The following is a 23,125-nucleotide window of genomic DNA, read 5'->3' on the forward strand; positions in this document are numbered from 1 at the left end:
AAAATAACCATCATTTTTTAACATAGCTATAATTCGTGGTAAATTATTAAAGAATGGACTTATTACAGTAGGTATCTGGGAGTCGATTTGTCTCGCCAACTGATGTTTTTAAGATCAATTATTGTCCTCGGATTCCTATTTTCTCCAATTCATCCAATAATAACAACGGAGAGACAGAAAGTAATTTAGTGCCTTCTTTTCTCCATCTACTTTATCTCATACTCTTTTATGGTGAGAAAACAATGACAAAGTAAGTGATGAAACTTAGATAAACTAAAAAAATTTTATTCAAAAATTATACAAAAGACCTTCATCTGGTCCGGTACAGAAAATACAGGCTACAGTAATTACAAAAGCCTCTTTAGCCTCACTCATTTATTTGTTAACACCGTGTCCTTCAAAGATTTTGAAGAAAGCTTAGGTTTTTGTGTCAGATTGATATTATAAATGCTGTTAGAGGATACAAGACTTGCAAATTTCTCAAACTCTTTGAGACAACTTAATGAGAGAACAAAAAGTTCAATTTGATCACAGTCTCTCAAGTGCAAACTGGAAGATCTGATAATTTAATGCAGTAAAAAGTATCAAAACGATACAAAAAATTAGATTTGGGAGCCACATTGAATAAATAAGCCTTAAAGGTAGTAAGTCGTAAATAAGTAATTGGATCAAGCTCTCCAAAAGTTCGACAGTAGTTATAGGCTTTGTTTCATCTGTAACAACTCAAAAAAGCTTGGAAATATATACCCTGAGTCATTGAAATGCTTGTATTTTAGGTCTCATTCAAAGAGGGATGTATTTTCATTGAAAGAACATATCGACAGCGTAAGTCCGCAATCACATATCTTGTTTGCGGTGTCTCAAAATCTCCGCCCCTATGTTATTTTATTAAAGGAGAACAAATTGACATCATTCCCTAAAATTTTTGCAGAATTTTCTTCGCACAGAGAAGAAAAATCACGGCAGTTTTAAAAAATTGCCGTTGAGTAGTTTTCCATTTAAAAATAAAGTATGACAGGAAGTCTGCGATGTCGCAAACCGAGTTATGTGATTGCCGACTAACACCGTCGATATGTTCATCAAATAGCCAGGATAATTTTTTTTTAAAAAGAAAAAAGGGGAAAAACTTATCTTTCTATGACTTAAAAAAATTAACAGCAGGATTGGCACGCTTCCGCTCTTTGTAACTGAATCAGTGAGAATAATAACAACATCTCAGTAACTTAAAAATGCCTTAATTTCCTTAAAGATGCCTAATTTTCATAAGTCATCGAGGATGACGCACCTATGTCAACTTGGATCATTAAAGTGTTCCAAAGTAATTGTCCTTTGGCACCAAAAAGCTTTTTCTAAGACTTAACTTCTTCACCTACAGCACAGTTTTTTGTCTCTTGGATATTTTCATTTTTTTTAGTTAGTGTGCTTCCATTCTCACTGATTCAATTCACTTCTGAAAAAATAAATTGACAGGGCTGGACAAAAAAAGGCTGTCTACAGCTCAATCTAATGCAACAGAGAGGGACTGACAGAGTATGTCAGGCTGTAGATGGTAAAAAGATCAAATTCCTATTGAATTTTTTTCCTTGGACTAGAGCAAAAAGATAAGTTTAGTGGCCCGTCATCGTTAAGGTTTGCAAATCAAGCCTTGAATTCAATCTTGGAGCAAGTGACAGATAGTGAAGGAGCCCCTCATCTGGTCATGAGAGCGCACTCCAAATGGCTAGTATTGAAAAATTGAAAAGTAATACTTTGAGTTGGTACTTTGATGGTAGCTATACTATCCAGGTATTTACCAAAGAAAGCTTACAAAGTCAAGTAGATCACAGTAAATAAGATAAAGAATGATCAAATCAGAATGAACATCTGACTGAGACTAGATAGAAACAAAATAGTTCCTACTGACGAAACAGGCAATTGAAACGATTGACTATTACAACATGATAAATAATTTATTTGAAAATAGGGCAATTGATGCTAAACATCTCGCAAAAAATTATATTATTATTAATAACACTTCCGCTTCAAACATAGTTCGTATCATGAGAAGGAACTTCAAAGTATTGGGGTGATAGCAAAGAAGTGCACGAAAAAATAAGAAAACAGGAGAAAATGACTTCAAAGATATGGAGACGAGTTTATTATAAAATTCTACTGTGCGAAAACCTTATATCCTGAGAAAACTTCTCATTACATGCCAAGATTCAACTTGTTCTTTGAGAGAATATTGTAGGAATGAATGATGGTTTTGATTGGTACGAAAGTATGAAATGCCTCAGTGTTGGAAAATGCCTGGGGAAGCTTTCTGTGGTAGTGATAATTTCCAGCAAAATCTTATAATTCTGACGATTATGAAGGGCTGTATTTACAATGTCTTCTGACGATAACCAGTGGAGAATTTTTGAGCTATTGAGGGGATAAATGACTCAGTTCTATGATCTTCTCAGGTATTAAGATACCCTCAGCAGTTCATATGAGGGGCTTGGAGGACAAGGCGCATAAGTGCAGTTTTTACTATTTTAAGAAATGAAGTTTCAAAAGTACATAGAGCCTTACGGCGGAAGGGAAGTTTAAACTCACAATCCTTTGAAGTTGGATTTCCGTTGTGAATTTTTCACAGAATGTACTTTCAAACTAGTTTTAGTTGAGTTCATAAATATCTCAATTTTTTTAAAAACTGCACTCCTGCGCCTAGTCTTGCAAGCCCCTCATGTGAAGTAAGCACACTAAATCTTGTGTTGTTGTGATCAATTTGTTCAAAGTAAATCTCACTGGTCAAATTAAAGTCAACGGAGAAAAAAACTTCATATCCTTCCTCTCGCTTCCTCCCAAGTTTTTAACCGGCTTTCGCGATCAAATGCTGAGGTACTGATTTTGTTGGAGTATTTTCTGTAACTGGCTGTTCACAGATTGAAAGAAACATCTCTTTCATCCAATTCAGCTCTCCAAGAAGAAATACTGACCTGCTCTCTTTTGATCCGTATCCTGAAAGAAAAAGGCAAGAAAATTAATGTAATTAGATAATAAAATAGGCGGAAAGGATACGTGAAGGAAGGATATGCGTTTAAGGGGATGTGAGGAAGGATATGTGCGTTCAGATATGTGTTGCCCATTTTCGTCCGAGGCAGCTAATAAAATGACTGCGGGCATATGCGTTTAAGGGGATGTGAGGAAGGATATGTGCGTTCAGATATGTGTCGCCCATTTTCGTCCGAGGCAGCTAATAAAATGACTGCGGGCAGGATGTCTTTGGTATAAAATCTTAGGGTCATTTTGTCTATGAGTAAAATCAAACGGATTATGATCGTTCATAGATAGAATTTTTCTGATCTGATGAAAATGGCTTCATCAATCACGATCTGTTGGTGAACAGTGGCTGAAAGCAGCTAAATGTTTTTCGTTCCTCTCTGGTCAATATTACATTGGTTTAATTTAGTTGTGAATGCTTGTGAGGATTAAATTAAAGGAGAGAAATTAATGAAGCTGCCACCGGCAAGACAAATAAAAATTCTAAGAATTCCATCAAAGGAGTTTCTGTTTAATTTGTAAAATATACGCTCCTTTGATGGACTCCTTAGAATTTTTACTACCTATTTTTTTAACCTGTGTTAGTTATTAACTAACACAGGTTGGCGAAATTAATCAAATTTGTTTACAAAAATTTGCCTGTAATATTAATACCCATTATATTGAAAGCAAAAATATGTATTAAATATCACCTCTATCACCTGAATCTGACCATGTACAATTTTTGACAAGGATTTAATTTTAACGTGCGAAAAATTTGAAAAGCTTACCTTCACCGAGTTCAATTTGTTTATCCTTGGTCTAAAGTTGTTGGGGTCTCTCCTAAAGGTAATTCCAAGCAATTCCAAGAATCTATTCATTCCAGCCAACAAACTTTGCGGGGTGTTGGCAGTTGTTTCTACTGATGGAATACCCTCTAATACAATCACACGATCGGCTAAATATGTTGCCATAATGAAATCGTGCTCTACTATGAAGCCAGTTCGCTTAGCATGAAGGATGAATCTGAAAATGAAATAAAAACTTCTTGATGACCATAACTGTGTAGAAAGACAAAATGATCCCAAAATGATCATCCAGGCAAAAATCTTTCATGCAGTAGCAGCGTTTATCTGTAGCTAGTCTCCGACTGCTAGAGTTGTTCTAGAAAAGAGTGAATATAAAAAAGCCAGGTGAAGTTACTTTTGAACAAACTGTTCCATTTGGCTTCGAAGATTTCTCTTTTGGAATTTTTAAAGAAATCCCTGTCCTTGTTTCCAATCTCTGGTCCACTACCATTGATGTCGGCATCACAAAGAGAAAAAAGTTGGCCAGGTACAATCCTCTAATTGAAGTCATTGTTTGAAACTTTTATTTCCTGCAAATACAGCTTGAATTTTATGGAAAGCAAACATTTGAGTCACAGAAGTCCATTCTTCCTGATTAAATTTTGAGAAAAAATTTACAACCCAATTTTTCTTCGTCTTAGGTTTTATCTTTGCTATCCTTCTATAATGTAGCAGCTATGATGCTGGCCTAGTTATCGGAGGGTTTAGGTTCAATTGACAAATGATATGTTGCTCATGTTTGATGGTCTCAACCTCATCGTTGCTGAGGCTGGTTTTTCGGCAGGGATTGAAAAAGCATGTAATTCTGAGTGTGGGATTACTTTAAATGGGTATTTGAGGAGTAAAAACAAAAACAAAAAAATCATTTCTTTGGGGGTGAAAAGAGTTTCGAAGTAGTGTTTTCTTGTGATCCATCATTTTAGCCACACAGCAAAAATTGCAATGAGCCTGATTTTAGACACTTGAAAGTCTTCTAAATTTTTGAAACCTCCCACTGAAAGCTGGGAATTTGCATTACATCTCAAGATTAGTCTCACGTTTGCTTCTGTCTACAGATCAAGAGATTGGGCATTTTTTGCACCCCTGGGTCTCTTAAGAATGTTCAAAATTCATCAATATTACCTTTTAATAACTTTGGCTGCAACCAAACGCTGTTCGGAATCAAGATAAGCAGATGGCTCATCAATAAGATAGACATCTGCAGGTTTGCCAAGACACAGCGCTAGAGCAACACGTTGCAATTCTCCTCCAGACAAGTTTTGTACTTCTTGATCGATGATATCGTTAATTTTAAGTGGCTTCATTACATCGGTGATGAACTGAAACAAAACCGTACTTGGAGACAATTGAACTAAACCTTAATTAAAAATAAATTTCCTCATTTTTGCAATGGTACACCTGCATAACTACATAGGGTTATTCCATGCCAACCGTTACCAATTTGAAAAATTGACCCCCTCAGAATTTAACGTAATTTCCTCTCAGAATTTAATGAAATTTCGTGTGCTTTGTGTACATGTGTAACGGAGTAAAAACCCAAAATTTTAAATTTTTTCTACCTCCCATCAGGCTTTCATTAGACACTGAAAGTTTGCGATAGCTTGCTTTGCTCTTGTCCATTTTTTGGCGTCAGCACATTAGAGTTTGCCGGCTGTTTTCTCACTATCTTATATCTTATTACGATCTTATCTTTATCTGATATCAGCAGCAGTCGCGAGAGTGAAGTGTAATAGCACTTTATCGTATTCTAGGAAATTACCTTGATTACCAGTCATCGGGAATATGAATTTTGCTGCCGCCGGCATTTAAAGTATTTCTAGAATTTTTATATTCCACTAAAAATTCCTACTTCTGTAACATAAACAATGTTTGACGTACCTGAGGATGTTGGTACGCATCCTTGATTTTTTCATGCAGAAGTTGCCGAACTAATCCCTGTGCTTTCGGACTGATTTTTTGTGGTTTGTAGCTGATGTGTAGGACAGGTAAGTCTTCTGCAAATATTGAAATTATTACAATGATGAATAGAACATTCTCTTCATAAGATTTTAGTAATTTTGATCCAAACAAAAGTGATGAACACTTTGTTCGTCCCAAGATTGGGGTCTGTGAATTCTCCGGAAGAATTTTTTAATGGAAAAAAAAAAAAAAAAAAAAAAAAAAAAAAATCTTACTGAGAGCGAAAATAAATTCGATATTTTGAAATGAGGATGCTATTTTGAAAAATAAAAAGTCATGAAAGTAAAAGGCAACCGTAAAAAGTATACTATTTGTTGTTTGCAATTTTGAGGTGAAAATATGCCGTCTATGAGAAGTGCACTTAAAATTTTGTTTTCGTTAACCCAATGGTAAATGAGCTGATTGTAAGATTAGCAAACTAAACTCCAGTAGCAATTCTTGCTTTCTTTTAGCAAAGAATCAAGAGTTTCCAAGATGGCGAGCAAAATCCCCAACTTCTAAGGTTTTCTCCAACGACCCTTGAGGTTTCGAGGAAGTATTTTGTTCTATTTTTATAACGTTGATGCCACCAATTTTCATTACTATACCAACTAAATTACTTTTAAGTATACATTGGCTTTTTTTCCATTCACTCGAACACTTGAAAACTAAAATCACCATATATACATGACGGCAAGCATACCTGAGGATTCATCCGGTTTTAATCGACCAGCCAATACACGGATGAATGTAGTTTTTCCTGTTCCGTTCTCACCCAGCAGAACAATGATCTCAGAATCAGTGAACTGTCCAGCTTTGACAGAGAGCTTGAACCTGTCAAGAGTAACAGCCATGTTTGGGTATTGGTACTGCGTCATCCGCTTCACTTCCTCAGTTGCACTTTCCGATACCTTAAATATTAAACTCTCATCTCTAAAACGTAGATTTTCGGTTGGGACATAACCATCTAAGAAGATGTTGATTCCTGGGAAAAAAATTGATGTAAAAAGTTGCACTTAATAAAATGATTGAGAAACACTTCCACGAGCGAAAATTCAGTTGATTATTCAAGAATGAACTATAAGTTCACTAGTTTTTAAATACTTCACTAGTTTTTAAATACTTTAAGGTTTACTTATTTTTGGCTCTTCGTTTTTATCCTTTTTCCTCCTTCATTATTATCGTTTCATTAAAAAATCTAAAACCTCAAAAACCAAAGATGCTGACATTAGCACCAAAACAAATCAAAGTGGAAAAACAACAACTGACTCTTTCATCCCTTAACACTCACTTTTTTTTCCCCATCTATTCGGCTGAAGGGTGTTGAGTCATCTTGCAGACCTATATGCAATCTAGCAGAAGCTAAGGCAGTTCTTTTTTCAGACGGTTGCAGCAAATGTTTTCATAAACCTTGTATTAAGTGACATGAGACAACAGCAAGTTAATGGTTCAGTTGCACGGTCACAGAATCGTGTTTTGACGTTTGATTCTTGCTAATCAGCTAAAAATAAAGAGATCTGTCTAAACCGCAACTTTCTAAGTTCAATATTAACCGAGATATTACCTTTTGAAAATTCGGGTTTTTGACATCATCCACCGCGGTAGTGACACCCGTGGTTCCTTCCACCTTGCTTTCATCAGTCAGTGACGCACTGGTTGAAACTTGGATGAAATCAAGGTGAAAGGAACCAAGGCAGTCACTACCGCAGCAAATGACGTCAAAAACCCGACTTTTCAATGGGCGATAACTCCGTTAATATTCAACGTAGAATATTGCAGTTTGGACAGATCTTATTATTTTTAGCTAATGTGACCAGCGCAACTGACCCATTGACAATAAACTACTGTTTCCCCCATAAATTTCTTTCATATTTTTTTTTCTCTTAGTGGTATTTTCTTTACTGGTGGTTTTTTCAGCTCATCTGAGTTGATCAAATTAGTTTATTAAACTGTCAAAACTGTGCGGTAATGAAAAGCTTTACATAGTGCACGAGCTGAAACCACTGAATGACTATGAAGATTTGTTGAACCAATAATCAAATTATAATAAATAATTATAATCTGATTGTATTATAAGTAATGGGAGCTAAACATAGTACATAGTACTTGTTTCAGTAGCTTTAATCATTTATCTTACCTTCCCTGACAGAGAATGGCATAGTAACAACACCATATGCTCCTGGCACACCGTACAAAACACAGATGAAATCGGATAAATAATCCAACACCGACAAGTCGTGCTCAACGACGATGATGAATCTGGAATTGAACAAAATATAGATATTTATTAGGGTATAAAAAGTAAGTTTCTCTTTTTCTGACTCTTAAACTAATGATAAGTGAGATATAAAAATCATACTGTTGCAGGTAGGAGATTGTATACTAATAAAAAACAAAAGTTAATGCCCCCTTGGAGGCTGCACAAGAAATATGATGGAAATTGTTTAAAATTACTCACTTGTACGTAGATAATTCATAATCTGCGGATACGTTATGTTCCAGCCAGTGGAACAAAACGCGTCGGCAGATTATAAACCGCCTAAATCCAAAAGAGTAATTAAAAAAAAAAAAAAAACTTAAATTGTGTAGAGAAAGATTTTCTCTTTCGCATTATTTAGTTAATTTTTACATGCTTGAAAAAAAATCACAGGGTTTCGCTCCTACGATTCAGCATTTTAAATGGTCATATTTTTCATTAATGAGCCATTTATGCTTTAGACCCACTGATGAAGTACTTAACTACATTTAAATCATAAATGCTCTGGAATCTTGATCAAGAAAACTAATAGAATTAACTTAAACATCTAATCCTACAAAAAAAGACAACTGAATTATTAGAGAGCTACTTAGGTTTTAAGCTACTTTAAACGTTTTCAATAGTGCTGAAGTTAACTAATGTTATAAGATTGAATTCTAAAATTTTTTTTGGAAAAAAATCGAAGGTAAAATTCAAAAATAAAAAATCATGTAGATAGGTTAGCAGTGTTACGGATTACCAGTCAATTTTTTATTTTTGTTGAGGAAAACCAAGTATTATAAACTTATTGGCTTAATTTATTATTATTGTTATTTTTTTTTACTTTATTTTATTGTTTCTAATGTCTACTTCCAAAAAGTGATTTGATGAAAATGGGTGCAAGAGCACTTAAGGTTAGAGATAAAAATTTACTACGTACTTATCAGGAGAGAGTAAGGATCTTATCGTTTCAGCAGCTTTGAGTCTTTGTTTGACATCTAAATATGAAGATGGCTCATCAAACATGAAAATGTCACCGTTCTGGATGCATACCATGGCACATGCAAATCTTTGAAGTTCTCCTCCGGAGAGATCTTCCAGCGATCGTTCTTGAATTTTCTCCAACTCTGAAAATGTTCCGATAGATAATACATTCATATGCTGATTGAGGTACAGGCATATTCACTGACATGTACTACTAAGATGGGGAAACGAATTTTCAATCCATTGTAACTTTTCAAATTTTCTGGTTTGAACGGTTGTACATTTTAGCTAGGGAGGAATATTTTCGAAAAGTAACAACCTCCCCTCCTCTAACTGCAAAGTAGGCTCAGGAAGGATCCATTTCAAAGTGACGGTTAGCCGTCACTTCATTACATCAAGAAAAATGCTTCAGCGAGAGGAATAGCAACTGTAAAGACTACATTGTTACCGATTTTCAGGGATTCTATAAGTTATTCATTTTCAAATTCCCTGACTTTTTTTACTTTTTGCTGACTCAACTACCCTTGACTTTGAAAAGTATGACTTCTGTTCTTAGGACGAATTACCACTGGATTCAAAGGATAAAATAAGGCACTTAGAAATTTTTCAAAAGATATCAATGGTGAGAAGGAGCTCATACACTTTTCACAAAATTTTTTGAATTTTCCCACTGATTCTATGACTTTCTCGGTTTTCCAGACTGCTAGAAAACTTGATTTTACAATTGAATCGAGGTATGCGAAAACGTCCGATGTCCATTTTTTTGGATTTTGAGTTTTTTGGCTTAACGTCATCTTCGAGGGTAGGCGCATCTATGTGTAGACGGATTTGACCTGTTTTTTGTTTTTTCGCCCCCATTTAGGGGTTCGAACCTCAAAAGTATGCGAAAACGTCCGATGTCCATTTACGAGGGTCATCCAATGAGGTTCCCTACCTCTTATCTTCCAAACGGAAAGAGATAAATCAAATCGGTAAAAAAGTTCTTATAAGGCATACTCTAAGCTTTAAAAGAAGCTCAAGTTTTTGAAAATTGGTCGAGGGGTTCGCGAGGAAACTTAATTTTACTGCGACAACTTCCTGTCGCCGCGCGCCCACCTTCGGAGTCTGGATGCGCGGAGAGTCGATTATTTCAGACTTGGGTTTTCGCCGCTAAGCATCATATCAAAAAGAAATTTGAAGGTTTTTATTGAGTAGACCTTACCTTACTTTTTGACGAAGTCCCTGCCTCTGTTTTGACATTTCTGGTATCAATATTGCAGCTTCTTGATGCCTTCCGCGTAGAGGCTGGCTCTTGTCTTGGCACCGGAATCCGTCATTGACAGCGCTCTGTACTTCCGAATCATTCGGATTCCGCTTTCCACCGAGGAAGTTTTTCAGCTCAGTGAACAGACGAAAGTCACATGAGGCTGAATCGTAAGAGTACGGAAGATGGAGGGAAATTTTCTTATGCAAAGCAACTGATTCGGAAGTGTAGAGGGCTTGTCAATGACTGGTTTCGGTGCCAAGACAAGAGCCAGCTTCTACGCGGAAGGCATCAAGAAGCTGCAATATTGATACCAGAAATGTCAAAACAGAGGCAGGGACTTCGTCAAAAAGTAAGGTAAGGTCTACTCAATAAAAACCTTCAAATTTCTTTTTGATATGATGCTTAGCGGCGAAAACCCAAGTCGGAAATAATCGACTCTCCGCGCATCCAGACTCCGAAGGTGGGCGCGCGGCGACAGGAAGTTGTCGCAGTAAAATTAAGTTTCCTCGCGAACCCCTCGACCAATTTTCAAAAACTTGAGCTTCTTTTAAAGCTTAGAGTATGCCTTATAAGAACTTTTTTACCGATTTGATTTATCTCTATTTTTATTAAACTGACTACATTACGACTTTCTTTGAATATTTTCTTCGAGCCGATGACTTTAAATTCTGCGAAAACGGTACATGATAGCCCATGATTTTTGTTTAACAACCTGTATAAGTAATCGAAACTTTCCCAATCTTTTTTCAATTTTTAACTTGTTTAAGACGCATTTCAAAACCATTTTACTGACTGTAAATTTTTTATAGATGGAAAGTCATGATTAATGCTAAAGTTTCCGTCCGGTAAATGTATTACTCCAGTATTTGTCTTGTTCTTTCTCCTTAGCATGAGTTTTCCTGTTAAAAAGTTCACACTTTATTTTGTTTAACATCGATTCACCCTACTTTATATAATTACACTCGATTTTATGCATTCTAGGCAATCCTAGAGTAGAGCAAAAGAGTGGAGTGGTTGCGCGGACTGCACCGCCCCGGAAAATCCATTTTGAGACGGTAACTTTTGCAACGCTGGGGTGCCGTCTCGTTACGCTCTAAGGACAAGCTTGATACACGAATTTGTAGCATTTTGAATCTACTTTCATTTGAAAGGATCTACTTACTTTAAAGAATAGCTGAACAACAGTTACAAGCAAAAAACCATTAAAAAACGAAATTTTGAAAATTTTGGGCTATCTATGAGAACCCTGTAGTGACCGCAATTTTCATCAGAAAAATTTCAAACCGGGTTAAATAAGACCGAATTTTTATCTGCTTTCATGTGAGATCCACAAACTCTGTCTTAAAATCAACGGCTTTGGCGATAATAGCCGTAAAACGAGAGAATAACCTATTTTTGACCGTTTTTTTATCGGGGGGGGGGGGGGGGGCTTGGAGGGGTCCCCATGATTGTTCGAGGGGGCAATTTTGGATTCTCGTTAAGGTCCCCCTATAGATGAGAAATTAAATGAGAAAAAAAGTTCTGCTCCCAAAACATGCGATGGTAGCCGAAAAACGAGAGAAAATAACCGATTTTTGACAGTTGTTTCGATTATGGAGGGGTTTTCGGGGGGGTCCCCATGATTGGTCGAGGGGGCAAATTTGGATTCTCGTTAAGAACTCCCTATAGATGAGAAATTATATGAGAAAAAAATTTCTGCTCTCAAAACGTGCGCTAGTAGCAGAACAACGAGAGAAAATAACCAATTTCTGACTGTTTTTTTGATGTTGGGGGTTTTCGGGGGGGTTCCCATGATTTGTCGAGGGGGCAAATTTGGATTCTCGTTCAGGACCCTCTGAAGATGAATAATTTCACCCTACTTTATATAATTCTAATCGATTTCATGCATTCTAGGCAATCCTGAACACATATCTTGAGGGGCAATCTCAAAGTATGCGAAAACGTCCGATGTCCATTATTTTTCTTCTTCCGCCGTCACGTAACTTTCACTGAAGCCTCGAAGAAAAGAGAAATATTTTTTTTTGTGTTACTGGAGGTCTGACATTATGTTTTACTCTAGTTTAAAGGTTTTTGGAGGGGTCAAAAATAATGGTTTTTGGGCAGATTTTTGCAATGTATGCGAAAACGTCCGATGTCCAAAGCCCTTTTTTTAAAATTACTCAGCACTGAATGGGAGTTGGAATGGGACACAGTTGTGTGCCTTTTCTACAACCCTTTACTAAGAAACACATGCCTTGATTTTCTTCAAAACGCCGATTCTAAAGGCCTCCACAATTTTTTGCGGTTTACCAAAAGTTGATTTTTTGGACATCGGACGTTTTCGCATACTTCGATTCAATTAATTGTGAGAGCTGAGAGGTGCAAGAGGCATGAAATGTTAAGCTGCACACAAACCCATTAGAAACAAACTTGCCAGTGATATCTTGGTCTGGCGTAAGCATCCGTTCTATTACTATTTCAGCTGACCATGAAAGAAAAAAAATAATGGAATTACCTAAGAGTTGACAAATTTCTAGGAGATTATCGCGTTCATTTTTTTTCTTGAGGAGCTGACCCACAGTTCCTTTGACAGCCTTTGGTATTTGATCGACATATTGTGGTTTTATTAAAGCCTTGATGTCATCCTCTAAAATCTTGGTGAAATAATTTTGAAGCTCAGATCCTCGGAAATGATTCAATATTTCCGTCCAATCAGGCGGGTTCTGCAACAATATTAGGCAAGAACTGATATAATTCATGTTGCGATCACAATTAAAGGGTACTTCACATTTATACTTTTGACATACATTTTTTCTTTACATTTATATTTTTAAATTTTTGATTTCACATTCAAACTTGCACGGTAAAAAACTTCACTCTGATTGAACATCACTATATTAAAAAAAAAAAAAAAAAAAAAAAAAAAAAAAAATCAGCTTTTTTTCTTTCTTTCTTTTTTGGAGTAATTGATCATTTTCCATGTGGAAGAGCAAAAATAATTGTACCTAAGGAAGAAGATGTTCACTAGGGATACTCTTGTGCTGCTTAGGAAGGTAGATATACTAAATTTGATTAAAATTGATTTTTCTTCGTCTTTTCCCCCCAGAATTCTGTCTAAATTTTGTGTAAAGTGGAGTTTAAAATTTTTAGTTTGTTTGATAAGTAGACTGATTAAAGCCTTTTAGATTCTACCAAGCACTGAGTAAACCCTACACAATTTAGAAAGCTAATTTTAAGACTAGGCATATTTTGTTCACAAGCAACACTTGCAACTTTTGCTGAAAACACGCAACAGTCGTATTTTGTACAAAGTTATTTTGTGTTGTGGGGGCAGGGCTTATTTTTGCGCGCTATTTTTGGAAACCCTTGAAGCAACATTGTTTTACAGCAACTACAACAAACTCAGTGGCAAGTTGTCTTTGAGTTGTTTACCAAAGCAAGGATAAGAGACACTGTTTCCAGCTGCAACTTGAACCTTCCTCTCTCATTCGGCTCAGAATCAAATAAAGAACTAAGAGAAAAAAACAGATACATTTTGTTGATTTGAACCAAATACTTTTTCTGACAAAAACAGGGAAAAATAGATGATTGAAATACACTAGAGTCACAAATTTCCGGAGGTTTTCACTTTAAGGAATGATAATGTACCTTCTGGGCATTTCTAATATGAGTCGTTTTGACATGTTTCCTTAAAAATTGGTAGTATAATTTTGCAAAGTCAGAAATCCTCAAAATACTTGGGATCATTAATGGCAGTTTATTCATAAACTCCTCAAGGGCAGGACCCGTTTTCTTCTCTGTGGGAACTCAAATCAGTTTCTTCTTCTGTTCTCACAGTGCGTCTTAGAGTTAGCAAAATGAAAAAATATATTTTTGTTTATTCTTCTTCGGAGGCTTTTATATTTTACTTCAAATTGCTTCCCCCTTTCCAAAATTCTCCTGTTAAATCTAAGGAAAGACCCATGAAGGCAAGAGAAATAAAATATTATCGATGATTAGAAAAATTTTCTGGGTTTAAACAAAACAGACTTACAGCATAACGTCCTAAGTTGGGTTTCTGTTTTCCCGCTAAAATCTTCAAAGCTGTGGATTTGCCGATACCATTGGTTCCAACCAAACCTAGGACTTCTCCAGGCCGAGGAATAGGTAGGCGATGCAATTTAAATGAATTCTGCGAGTATCTGTGCGTAGTATCTCTTTCTAAATTGCTTGGCAAATTGATAATGGTAATGGCTTCGAAGGGACATTTCTGAAAGCACATTAGACGAGAAAAATGTAAGATATACACAGTAAAGCTAATGCATAAGCAAAAGAAGGAGAATGCTAACTTTTTCTTGTGCTCAATTAGGAACAAAATTACTCTGCTTACCACAAATTGTTACTTTTGAGGTAGAAAAAACCCTAAACAAGGAAGATATTCTTTTCCATTTTTTGAGAGGATAGAAGTGATACATCGGCACTGAATTTTTGAAGTTACAAAACTAGCCCCTGAATACCACAGGCTGTTTTTATACCTGCTCACCAAGCTGCTTAAAAAATTAAGAAAATCATTGGATCAGCCCGCTTTGAATACTTATTAGCACACCTTCAAATACCTCTAGAAATGAGTTCACTCATTAAAAGCGAGGGCTCTAATTGACTTGTACCTTGGTTGAAAAATATGATAAAATTGGCAAAATACGCACGGATAAAAAAATAATTTTTTGTAAAACCGAAGATAGCAACTAACAAAATTTTCCTTTTTTTAAAAAAAAATATGTGTGAAAAAAAGCGATTCAAGCCGATATCAATACACAACTTTAAAGCAATATTACATTTTGGTTTTAAAAAAAAAACTGTTCTTCAGGCCACCCTAGTGAATCCCTGCCTAGCCTCCCTGTTCAGTTACTTCTAAAATAACCTTCCCGTCAATACCTGGACAGGGTTGCAGAATCTTCCAAGCTACCACATTTTCACGCACCCACCGGCAGGCTTTCTCCATTTTTTTCATCAGTTTTCTCAAAAATTTCCACCAATTTAAAAAAATATGGCCTTTTTCCATGTTTTTCTTTGAATTTCGACTGAAGACCCTTCAAAATTTTCCCTCCTTCCACATTTTGGGGGCTTTTCCACATTTTCCCACGCTCGCCGGTGATCGGGCATTTTCTGCACCACCGTACTGGGGTGAGTCCCAAATGGAGTTAACAAAACTACAACAAAAAAATTCATCACCTTGACGCAAATACCACAACCAATACACAGTTCTTCCGATATCGTAGCAATCTTGTCATTTGGAGCAACTTCAATACAAAGTTTTCCCATGCGTACAACTGGACACGACTTCTTGCATTCTTGTCGACATCTTCGAGGTTTACACCTGTCATTGTTGACAATAGCTATTCGAGTCAATTTACTACTGTCATCCTGATTTTTACTTGCACGCGGCATTTTTATCTGAAAGTAAAGAGATGAAAAATTTGCAATGAGTTGAAATTACATAGAAAGTTATGGTAGATGAAAAGCGAAATTTGCCAAAAGAAGAAATCAAAATACCAGGATAATTTTGGAGTTCATACATTCATTTCTAAGGGGAGGGGGGGAGTCTGGGAAGGACCAACATTGAAAAACAAAAACGCACACGTACATAGATAAGAGCAGCAACTTTTATTGCAAGATTTTCTACTTCGAGTGGACATGTATTCTACAAATGCAAGATTAGGATTTTTATGCTGTAAATGTTTCCAAAATCAACATTCCACAGTATTGAGGTTACAGGAATTCTTACCTATGCTTTGACTAAAGTTTCATTTGTTCGAGGCTCTTCAAAAACTTTGGGTTAGTTTAAGTCTTAGATACATATTCCCAATGGAATACTTGCGGCTCGCATGCGATCGGAGAAAATTTTGTTTTGAATCAGATGGAACTTCCATTGCATATTTTTCGTAGAATAATTACTTCAAAGTGACTGAAATGTTGATAATTTAGTTTTAAAGAACTGTGACATTCAATATGACAACGTGAGTTCCTTCTGATTCATTTCCTCTTTAGTGTGCGCAGGCAATAGTTAAATAGACAGATATGCAAAAAGGAATGAAAGCTTATTCCAGAAGGATAGTCTATTCACTTTCAAGAAACCACGTTTTCGGAAACGAAATGCGCAAATAGTTAAAAAGTTTGGGGAATTGGAAATTAAATTGCACATAAAAAATGTATCCGATTGTAATAATCTCAGAAGTTGCCGATCAGATGAAAAACGAGAAAAAACCCACCAAGAAACGTGACTTGAACTGTAAGTAACAAGTTCTGGGTTCAAACTATTCTGCAGGGAAAACAAGGCTAAAAATTTGGAATTTCATATATACATTCGAGTTGCTTTTACAGCGCGCACGGGCGCTCTGCGACACTTAACCGCCATTCTTGTCTGACCCAGAGGTCATCTGGTAAATGGCATCTTGTAATTCCATTTTGAATGCCACCAATTCTACGATTTCGCTGGACGTCCCCACGTCTCCTCCCAGAAGGCGCATGGGACGTCTCCTCCCAAAAATTTCAGTTGCATGTTTTTTTTTTTTTTTTTTTTTTTTTCCATTTACTTTTTTTACAAAATTTTGAGCTAACGAGTGTCAGCACAAGACTGAGGGGGAGAGAGTTCAGCTCAAGCAGATGCATTGGAATATTATCCCCCCCCCCCCCCCCCCCCGGTGTTGTACTGATACTCGTTACTCGATACTCAAATCGCGTCAGTCCGAACTCTGTATTAAGAAAAAACGCCTTATGAGTCTTTGGTCGTTGCCAAAGTTCGTGTGATAAAATGAGAATTTCATGGGAAATTTATGACCCCCCCCCCCCCCATTTTCTAATGAATTGTAATCGCGATTTCATCAAAACATTCTAAATAATTCAAGGAAAAATATTCATACCGTACCTATAACCATAAATAATACTAATTATGTATTATCGTGATGCGTACAGCTTTTGTTTGCGGAACGACGCAATTCTTTTAGAGACTTTCTCTGATCTTTGCCCCCCCCCCCACCCCTATTCTAGTTCTGAATTTTTCTTATTTTTCCTAATTTTTCTTCACTGTTACGGATCTGTCTCTCAAATAATGCATTTCCGTGTTTTTTTCCTGTTTGCAAAAGTTATGTCCCTTTTTCATTGTTTTGCAGCCCCGAGGTTTCTTGACCTGACCGCCAAAGAAATAAATCAGGGGATTTTCGTGTCCTATTTACAATACGGAGCTCCTCTCTATTGTTTTGACACGTGAGGTCCATCACCAACCTCAGTAAAACAAAGGACCCTTACGCTTACTGGCTGCATCTACCTGGCTAATGATGTTTACAATGGAATGCCCCTTCCTAAAGTTCCGTGAAGTTCGGGTTTCCTGCGACTGGAAAACAAGGAAATAGTTTCTAGAATACATCCTAATTGCGAGATGGGTCAGCGAGGGGGGGGGGGGGGGATTTTTGTGGTGGCTACAGACACACAGGTTACGAGCTTATAAAAGGGAAAGCCCAACTCTAAATTTGAGTCAGTTTGGGTTCAGCAAGCGAAGTAGTTCAATAGGTGAGCAGGTCAGGGGGTCAGTGGTGTTGTGTTGTAGTGGTATAATGCAGTCAGATACCGGAATCGCATCACTTATGCTAATTTCTAATCCGTGAGTACACTGTATGATATCTTATTCATAGCTTCTACTGTCATAAAATTTAAAGTTTAAATTTATATCCTCTACAATTTAAAAACTTATTTTTTATTTTTTTCATTTCAAAATTATTATATTTTAATTTAGATTTTAAATTTATTCTTTTTAAATTTTAAAATTTTTATTTTTCAATTTGATTTTTAGTTTAGTGTTTCACATAATTTTTTCCAATTTATTCATCCTCAATAGATTAATAGTGCATATATATTCCTACTGCTACTACTGTATACTTACTACTACTCATACTATACTTACAATACTTGTATACTTGCTAAACTTACTAGATTTACTTACTACTACACTACTTACTATGTACATACTACTACCACATACATCCTACTACTACATACATAGTGGATATATCCTATTGATCTATTAAGTATGAAAAAATTGTTAAAAATGATGAAACATTAATATAAAAATCAAATTGTAAAATAATTTCTACGTCTAAAATTTAAAAGATAAAAATTTTCAAATAAAAAATCAAAAATTTTTAAATTCAAAAATATAGTTTTTAAACTGTAAAGAATATAACCTTTTTTCTTAAACCAGATTTCTTCCCCCTCTTCAAAAGCTCTCACTTTCCTCACTCTTCTTCCTCATTTGTATGTATCTTTTCTGAATTGACAAGAGATACGGTTAGATAAGAAGAAATTTTCAGCATTTTGATCACACAGAAAATTGATTGACTACGTGTTCATTTTTCTCCCTAATAACAAACTAGTTTTGCTCTCTGTGTTAATTTTTTTACTTTCATTCATTTATTTTTTCAGATACACACAGATACAGTGTGAACACTACTTTTCGTGTGAAACGAGCACAGTAAAAGCTGTTTCACCTTGTTTTATTTACTGTTTTTTTGTGAATATACCTCAAACTATTTTTCCTCTTTTTGCACGGTTTCAACTGTTCAACTAAGTTTCATTTTGCGTCTTATATTCCGTAACCTCAAACTACTTTTTTATTTTTTTTTATTTTTATTTATTTTTTTTTTCCAGATCGGCAAGAAACGAGCACAGTGAAAGCTGTTTTACTTCATTCCATTTGGTTATTTTAGTTTTATTTCAGACACTTGCTTCATACTACTTTTTTTTTCTTTCTTCAACTAGTCCTTCATTCATCTTTGATTAAAATTCCCTTCCCCTCCTTTTGCAGTTGAATTGCATTTTATAATATTGTGAACTACCACTTTTAACTAAACAACAAAAGCCCCTATCTGCATAGAGAAACTAATGAAACATACCTTATTTCTAAAATGCAACAGAATGTTCCTTATTGAAAAATGTAGTTCCATTTCCAGGATCAAAAACTCTCATTTGGATTATTGAATTGCACATTAATTATTTTTAGTGATGTAAATATGAACATAGATTTTGGCATAATTTACCAGGAGATACCAAGATATTTTTGATCACTCTGCAATTTTAAATCCCTTTAAAATGACTAGTTAGTCGCTCACAGAACTAATGGTGAAAGATAATGAACAAAACTACTTTTCCACTAAACTTTTTATTTTCAAGTTAGGTTAAGGTGATTTGATGGACGTCATATTTAGTGTCAGAACGCCATGCAATATATCGCATCAATTGGTTTCATTTTTTCAGCTACTCATCATTTTCCTCGAATTTTGAGATCGCAATTTTCTTGCCCATAGACTAAAGAATTCACTTACCAATTTTCACAAACAAATTCAACGAATTAAGGGCATGGTTTTTTTTAGAGGGAAAATATTGCATTCGACACTGATATTGAAACTACACTCGAATGCGATATTTTCCTCTGAAAAAAACCACGCCTTTATTACATTGAATTTGGTTGTCGAAATTGATATGTGAATTCTTTAGCCTCCTGGCAACAGAATTGCGATCTCAAAATATGAGAAAAATGGTGATTAGCTGAAAAAATGGGACCAATTGATGGGATATATAGCATGTCGTTCTGACACAAAATATGGCGCCCATCGAATCACCTTAAGCTCCAACTAATCATACTTTTTTTTATTCTTAGTTTGTTTCAGGTCTGCAAAAAACGAAGAAAATGCTCCGCATGATGCTCCATTGAAGACGGAAGTGGTGCCCTCCAAAATGTGTACCTATTTGTTCTATCGTATCCTTGACTTGAAAGCCCTCAGTTGTAAAAAGATATTTGAAAAGTATTTGCAACTCCTTTCAGTTCTGCATGGTTCTTGTGTGATACTATCAAACAATACTGCATTCAACTGGAAGTAATTGGACTGAATTATGTAGAAAGGAGTTAACTCTTTCGATTCATTATAAAAAAGACATAAATGCCATAAATTTTCCTTTATGAGCCAGAAAAATTAGTTTCTTTTGACGTAATACAGTTCAGTTACTCAACAGCTGAATGCAAACTTGCAATTAACAAGAAAAATAAAACCACAAACAAACAAACATGGCCAAGACTGTACATAACAAGGTAGTAAAATATTGCTGCGCCCACACAATTTTGCAGGGAAAATAAGGCCAAAAAGTTAAAAAAATCAAAAGTTCTTCTTGGCCTTGTTTTACCCTCAAAATAGCGTGGACCTGCCACTATTTTGCCACCCTTTCCCCGTTAACGCTGCATGATATAGCCCAAAAGTAATACAGAACTGCAATTTAAATTTGAAAAAATAAGTGATGCCTAAAATTTGGATACATTTTGGCATGGTGCCTTAATTAAAATTCTGACAAGAGATAAATGGACGTATGCACGTTAAAAGGAAGTAAGTTGCATGCAAATAGTTCCCTTCAGCATGCATAAGTCCACTTTAATAATGGATGATGATGAAACGGAACTTTTAGCTACGTAGATTAGGGCTTAAATAGAAATGTAGAAGCCAGTTTTGTCACCTGCTGCTTATCATACTGATAATTCTTGATTTTCCTTGTTTGTTTCAGATGCGGCTGAAGAAACGGGCTTGGGGGGAGGGCTCGCTGAGGGGGGAGGTTCCCAGGGAAGGGGGGTTCGTGGGGTTGGGAAGTATCGCGGAGTAAGGATCCCCAAGGGGGGAGAGTCCCGGGGAATGGGGGGTCCGTGGGGTTTGGTGCGGGCTCGCGGAATAGGGTTTCCCGAGGGGGTTCCCGGGGAGAGGGGGGATGTCCGTGGGGTTTATGTAGGATCGCGGAGTAGGGTTTCCAAGGGGGGAGGGGGCCGGAGTAGAATCACGGGGGGAGGAGTAGGTTTTTTTTTTTTTTTTTTTTTTTTTTTTTTCTGCGACTGGCTTGCTGAGATCCTCCGGGGCGTTACGTCCCGGGGTCCGCCGTCGCCGGCAGGGGCGCCCGTCGGGACCCCGTGGGTCCGTTGGGCGTCCCTGCCCCCGACCCCCCGCGAGGGGGGTCTTTGCCCCCCCGCAAGGGGGGGCTTTTTCCCCCCTCGCGGGGGGTTGGGGGTGGGGCGCCCAACGGACCCTTATGGGGTCCCTGCGGGCGCCCCTGCCGGCGACGGCGGCTCCGGGGCGTTGCGCCCCGGAGGATCTCAGCAAGCCACGAACGGAAAAAAAAAAAAAAAAAAAAAAAAAAAAAAAGGGAGGAGGTGGGAAAGGAACCCGGGCGCCGGAAGCCGGGGTTGGGGCAGGCCGCCGCCAACGTACCAGGATCATCGCCAACGTACCAGGATCATCGCAACGTACCAGGATCATCGTCAACGTACCGGGATCGTCGATATTTTTTTTTTTTTTTTTTTTTTTTTTTTTTGTTTCAGGTGCTGCTGCTGTTCCCGCAACCGAAGGTAAGATACCGTTTTATTTCTCCTCGTTGCTACACAAGGGTTGTAATCGTTAATCAGTTTCAGAGGGCACTGCTTCCGTCTTCTACAGGCAGAGCTGCTTTTTAGTAGAATCAGAAGCTGGAGCTGCGTCAACTTTGGTAAGTGTTTTATTTTGTTTTCTCCCTTCCCCCCCTCCTCCCCGTGGATTAGGGCTCATGGCGATACCACGTTAAAAAAAACGCGCCGAAAGCTCTACCTCCAGGAGCAGTACCGTATCTTTTAGTTGATCAGACTCTCCTAAGGTGGTGTGGAAACGAGCTTCTCAAATATTGTTTCCCCATTCCCTCCCCAAGCTGCGAATTATAGCTTCTAGCCGTACAAATGAAAAAATTAAATAAATAACGTCAAAACCCAAGAATCTTCTTATTGGACCGTAAGAAATTGAAGTTTTTGGGTGAAAGCCACACTAAGCTGAAGAAGTGTGAATTTTCTTTCATATATGGAGAGCTGAAATTCAAAACCTGGTAAGTGCCATCAGGTATTGTCACCATCAAATTTTCGATCTTTCTCATAATATTCCTGGTCTTTCCTCTAATTTCCCTAGTGAGATGAAATTCCCAATTTCCCAGACTTGCCAATACAAAGCTGGTAGCGTCCACACCTAATAAGTCTACGCACTTCTAGACTGTAACAGATGAAAGTCTGGTGTCACTTTCAAAAGTAAAGTAAATGGAAGAATCAAGATGGCGGATGTAGTCTGTAAGTGCGTAAACTTACTTGGTGTGAACTGTAGTACGATGAAAGACAGGTCTTATTAGAGAGCAGAGGGAAATGATATTGATATTCTTTTCCGAGCTTTAGATTAAATAGAGCGAAGAAACTTGGGGAAGATTTGAGGTGCGTAAAAATAATTGCATAATCTATGACATTTTCCTGCAGATTTTTCAACAGGTACCATTCCTGATGAAAGCTTCACACAACGATAACACTGGGATCTGAGGCAAAACCACGTCAGGTCCAAAGAAGAACTCCAAAATTAGTCTGCTTCTGCTTAGGAGGAGGAACATTCAATTCTCCATATTCATCCTGAATACTTAGAGTAGGAAATTGCGGTGTAAATTTTCTTAGTATAACGAGAACTGGGGAAAATAAAAATGCAACCATCTGTTTCAGACTGAGTCTTGGAAATGATAAGTGAACACCGCCGAAGAAGTACATTCTTGAGAATACCGCAAGAAATAATAGTCTGAGAGTAAAGTATGGAGAACGTGCGTGTCTCCTGTGAAAACTTACCAAATTTCGAACTGATGAAAAAGCTAGTTTCACTAAAACTAAATGATCACAAGCCACGAGTTCTAGTCAAAATAACTTTCATCTATGATAATGGAATATAACCTCAAAACAGAATTTCAAGAAATTGAACCAAAGATTACACTGCCAGTCCAAAGACCCAACGACTCAACCAAAAGTGGCGGGATTCTGCATGGCGGCGGCATATGTCA

At 36.9% G+C, this 23,125-nt stretch overlaps 1 protein-coding gene across 1 annotated transcript; it reads right to left on the bottom strand.

The window, feature by feature from the left end:
* Positions 1-269: 269 nt before the first annotated feature.
* On the bottom strand, positions 270-23,053 carry pix (ATP-binding cassette sub-family E member 1 pix). The gene is made up of 11 exons (XM_072296639.1): positions 22,917-23,053; positions 15,446-15,667; positions 14,268-14,483; positions 12,750-12,957; positions 8,966-9,152; positions 7,927-8,048; positions 6,493-6,774; positions 5,730-5,845; positions 4,974-5,170; positions 3,795-4,029; positions 270-2,982 (listed from the first exon to the last, which is right to left on the bottom strand). The coding sequence occupies exons 2-11, from the start codon at positions 15,659-15,661 to the stop codon at positions 2,935-2,937; spliced, it is 1,827 nt and encodes a 608-aa protein (XP_072152740.1). The 5' UTR covers positions 15,662-15,667; positions 22,917-23,053; the 3' UTR covers positions 270-2,934.
* Positions 23,054-23,125: the final 72 nt, after the last annotated feature.

This window comes from Bemisia tabaci, chromosome 2 (genome assembly GCF_918797505.1).
Source record: "Bemisia tabaci chromosome 2, PGI_BMITA_v3".
Classification (NCBI taxonomy): Eukaryota; Metazoa; Arthropoda; class Insecta; order Hemiptera; family Aleyrodidae; genus Bemisia; species Bemisia tabaci.

What these genes read in the sequence shown, in the direction of transcription:
- pix (XM_072296639.1), bottom strand. Translation starts at nt 15,661, where the DNA reads ATGCCGCGTGCAAGTAAAAATCAGGATGACAGTAGTAAATTGACTCGA. An exon ending in AGAAATTTGTCAACTCTTAG is followed by an intron (nt 9,153 to 12,749) that starts GTAATTCCATTA and finishes GAACATTTTCAG; the next exon opens with AGTTGGAGAAAATTCAAGAA. An exon ending in GCCATTCTCTGTCAGGGAAG is followed by an intron (nt 6,775 to 7,926) that starts GTAAGATAAATG and finishes TTTTTTTCCCAG; the next exon opens with GAATCAACATCTTCTTAGAT.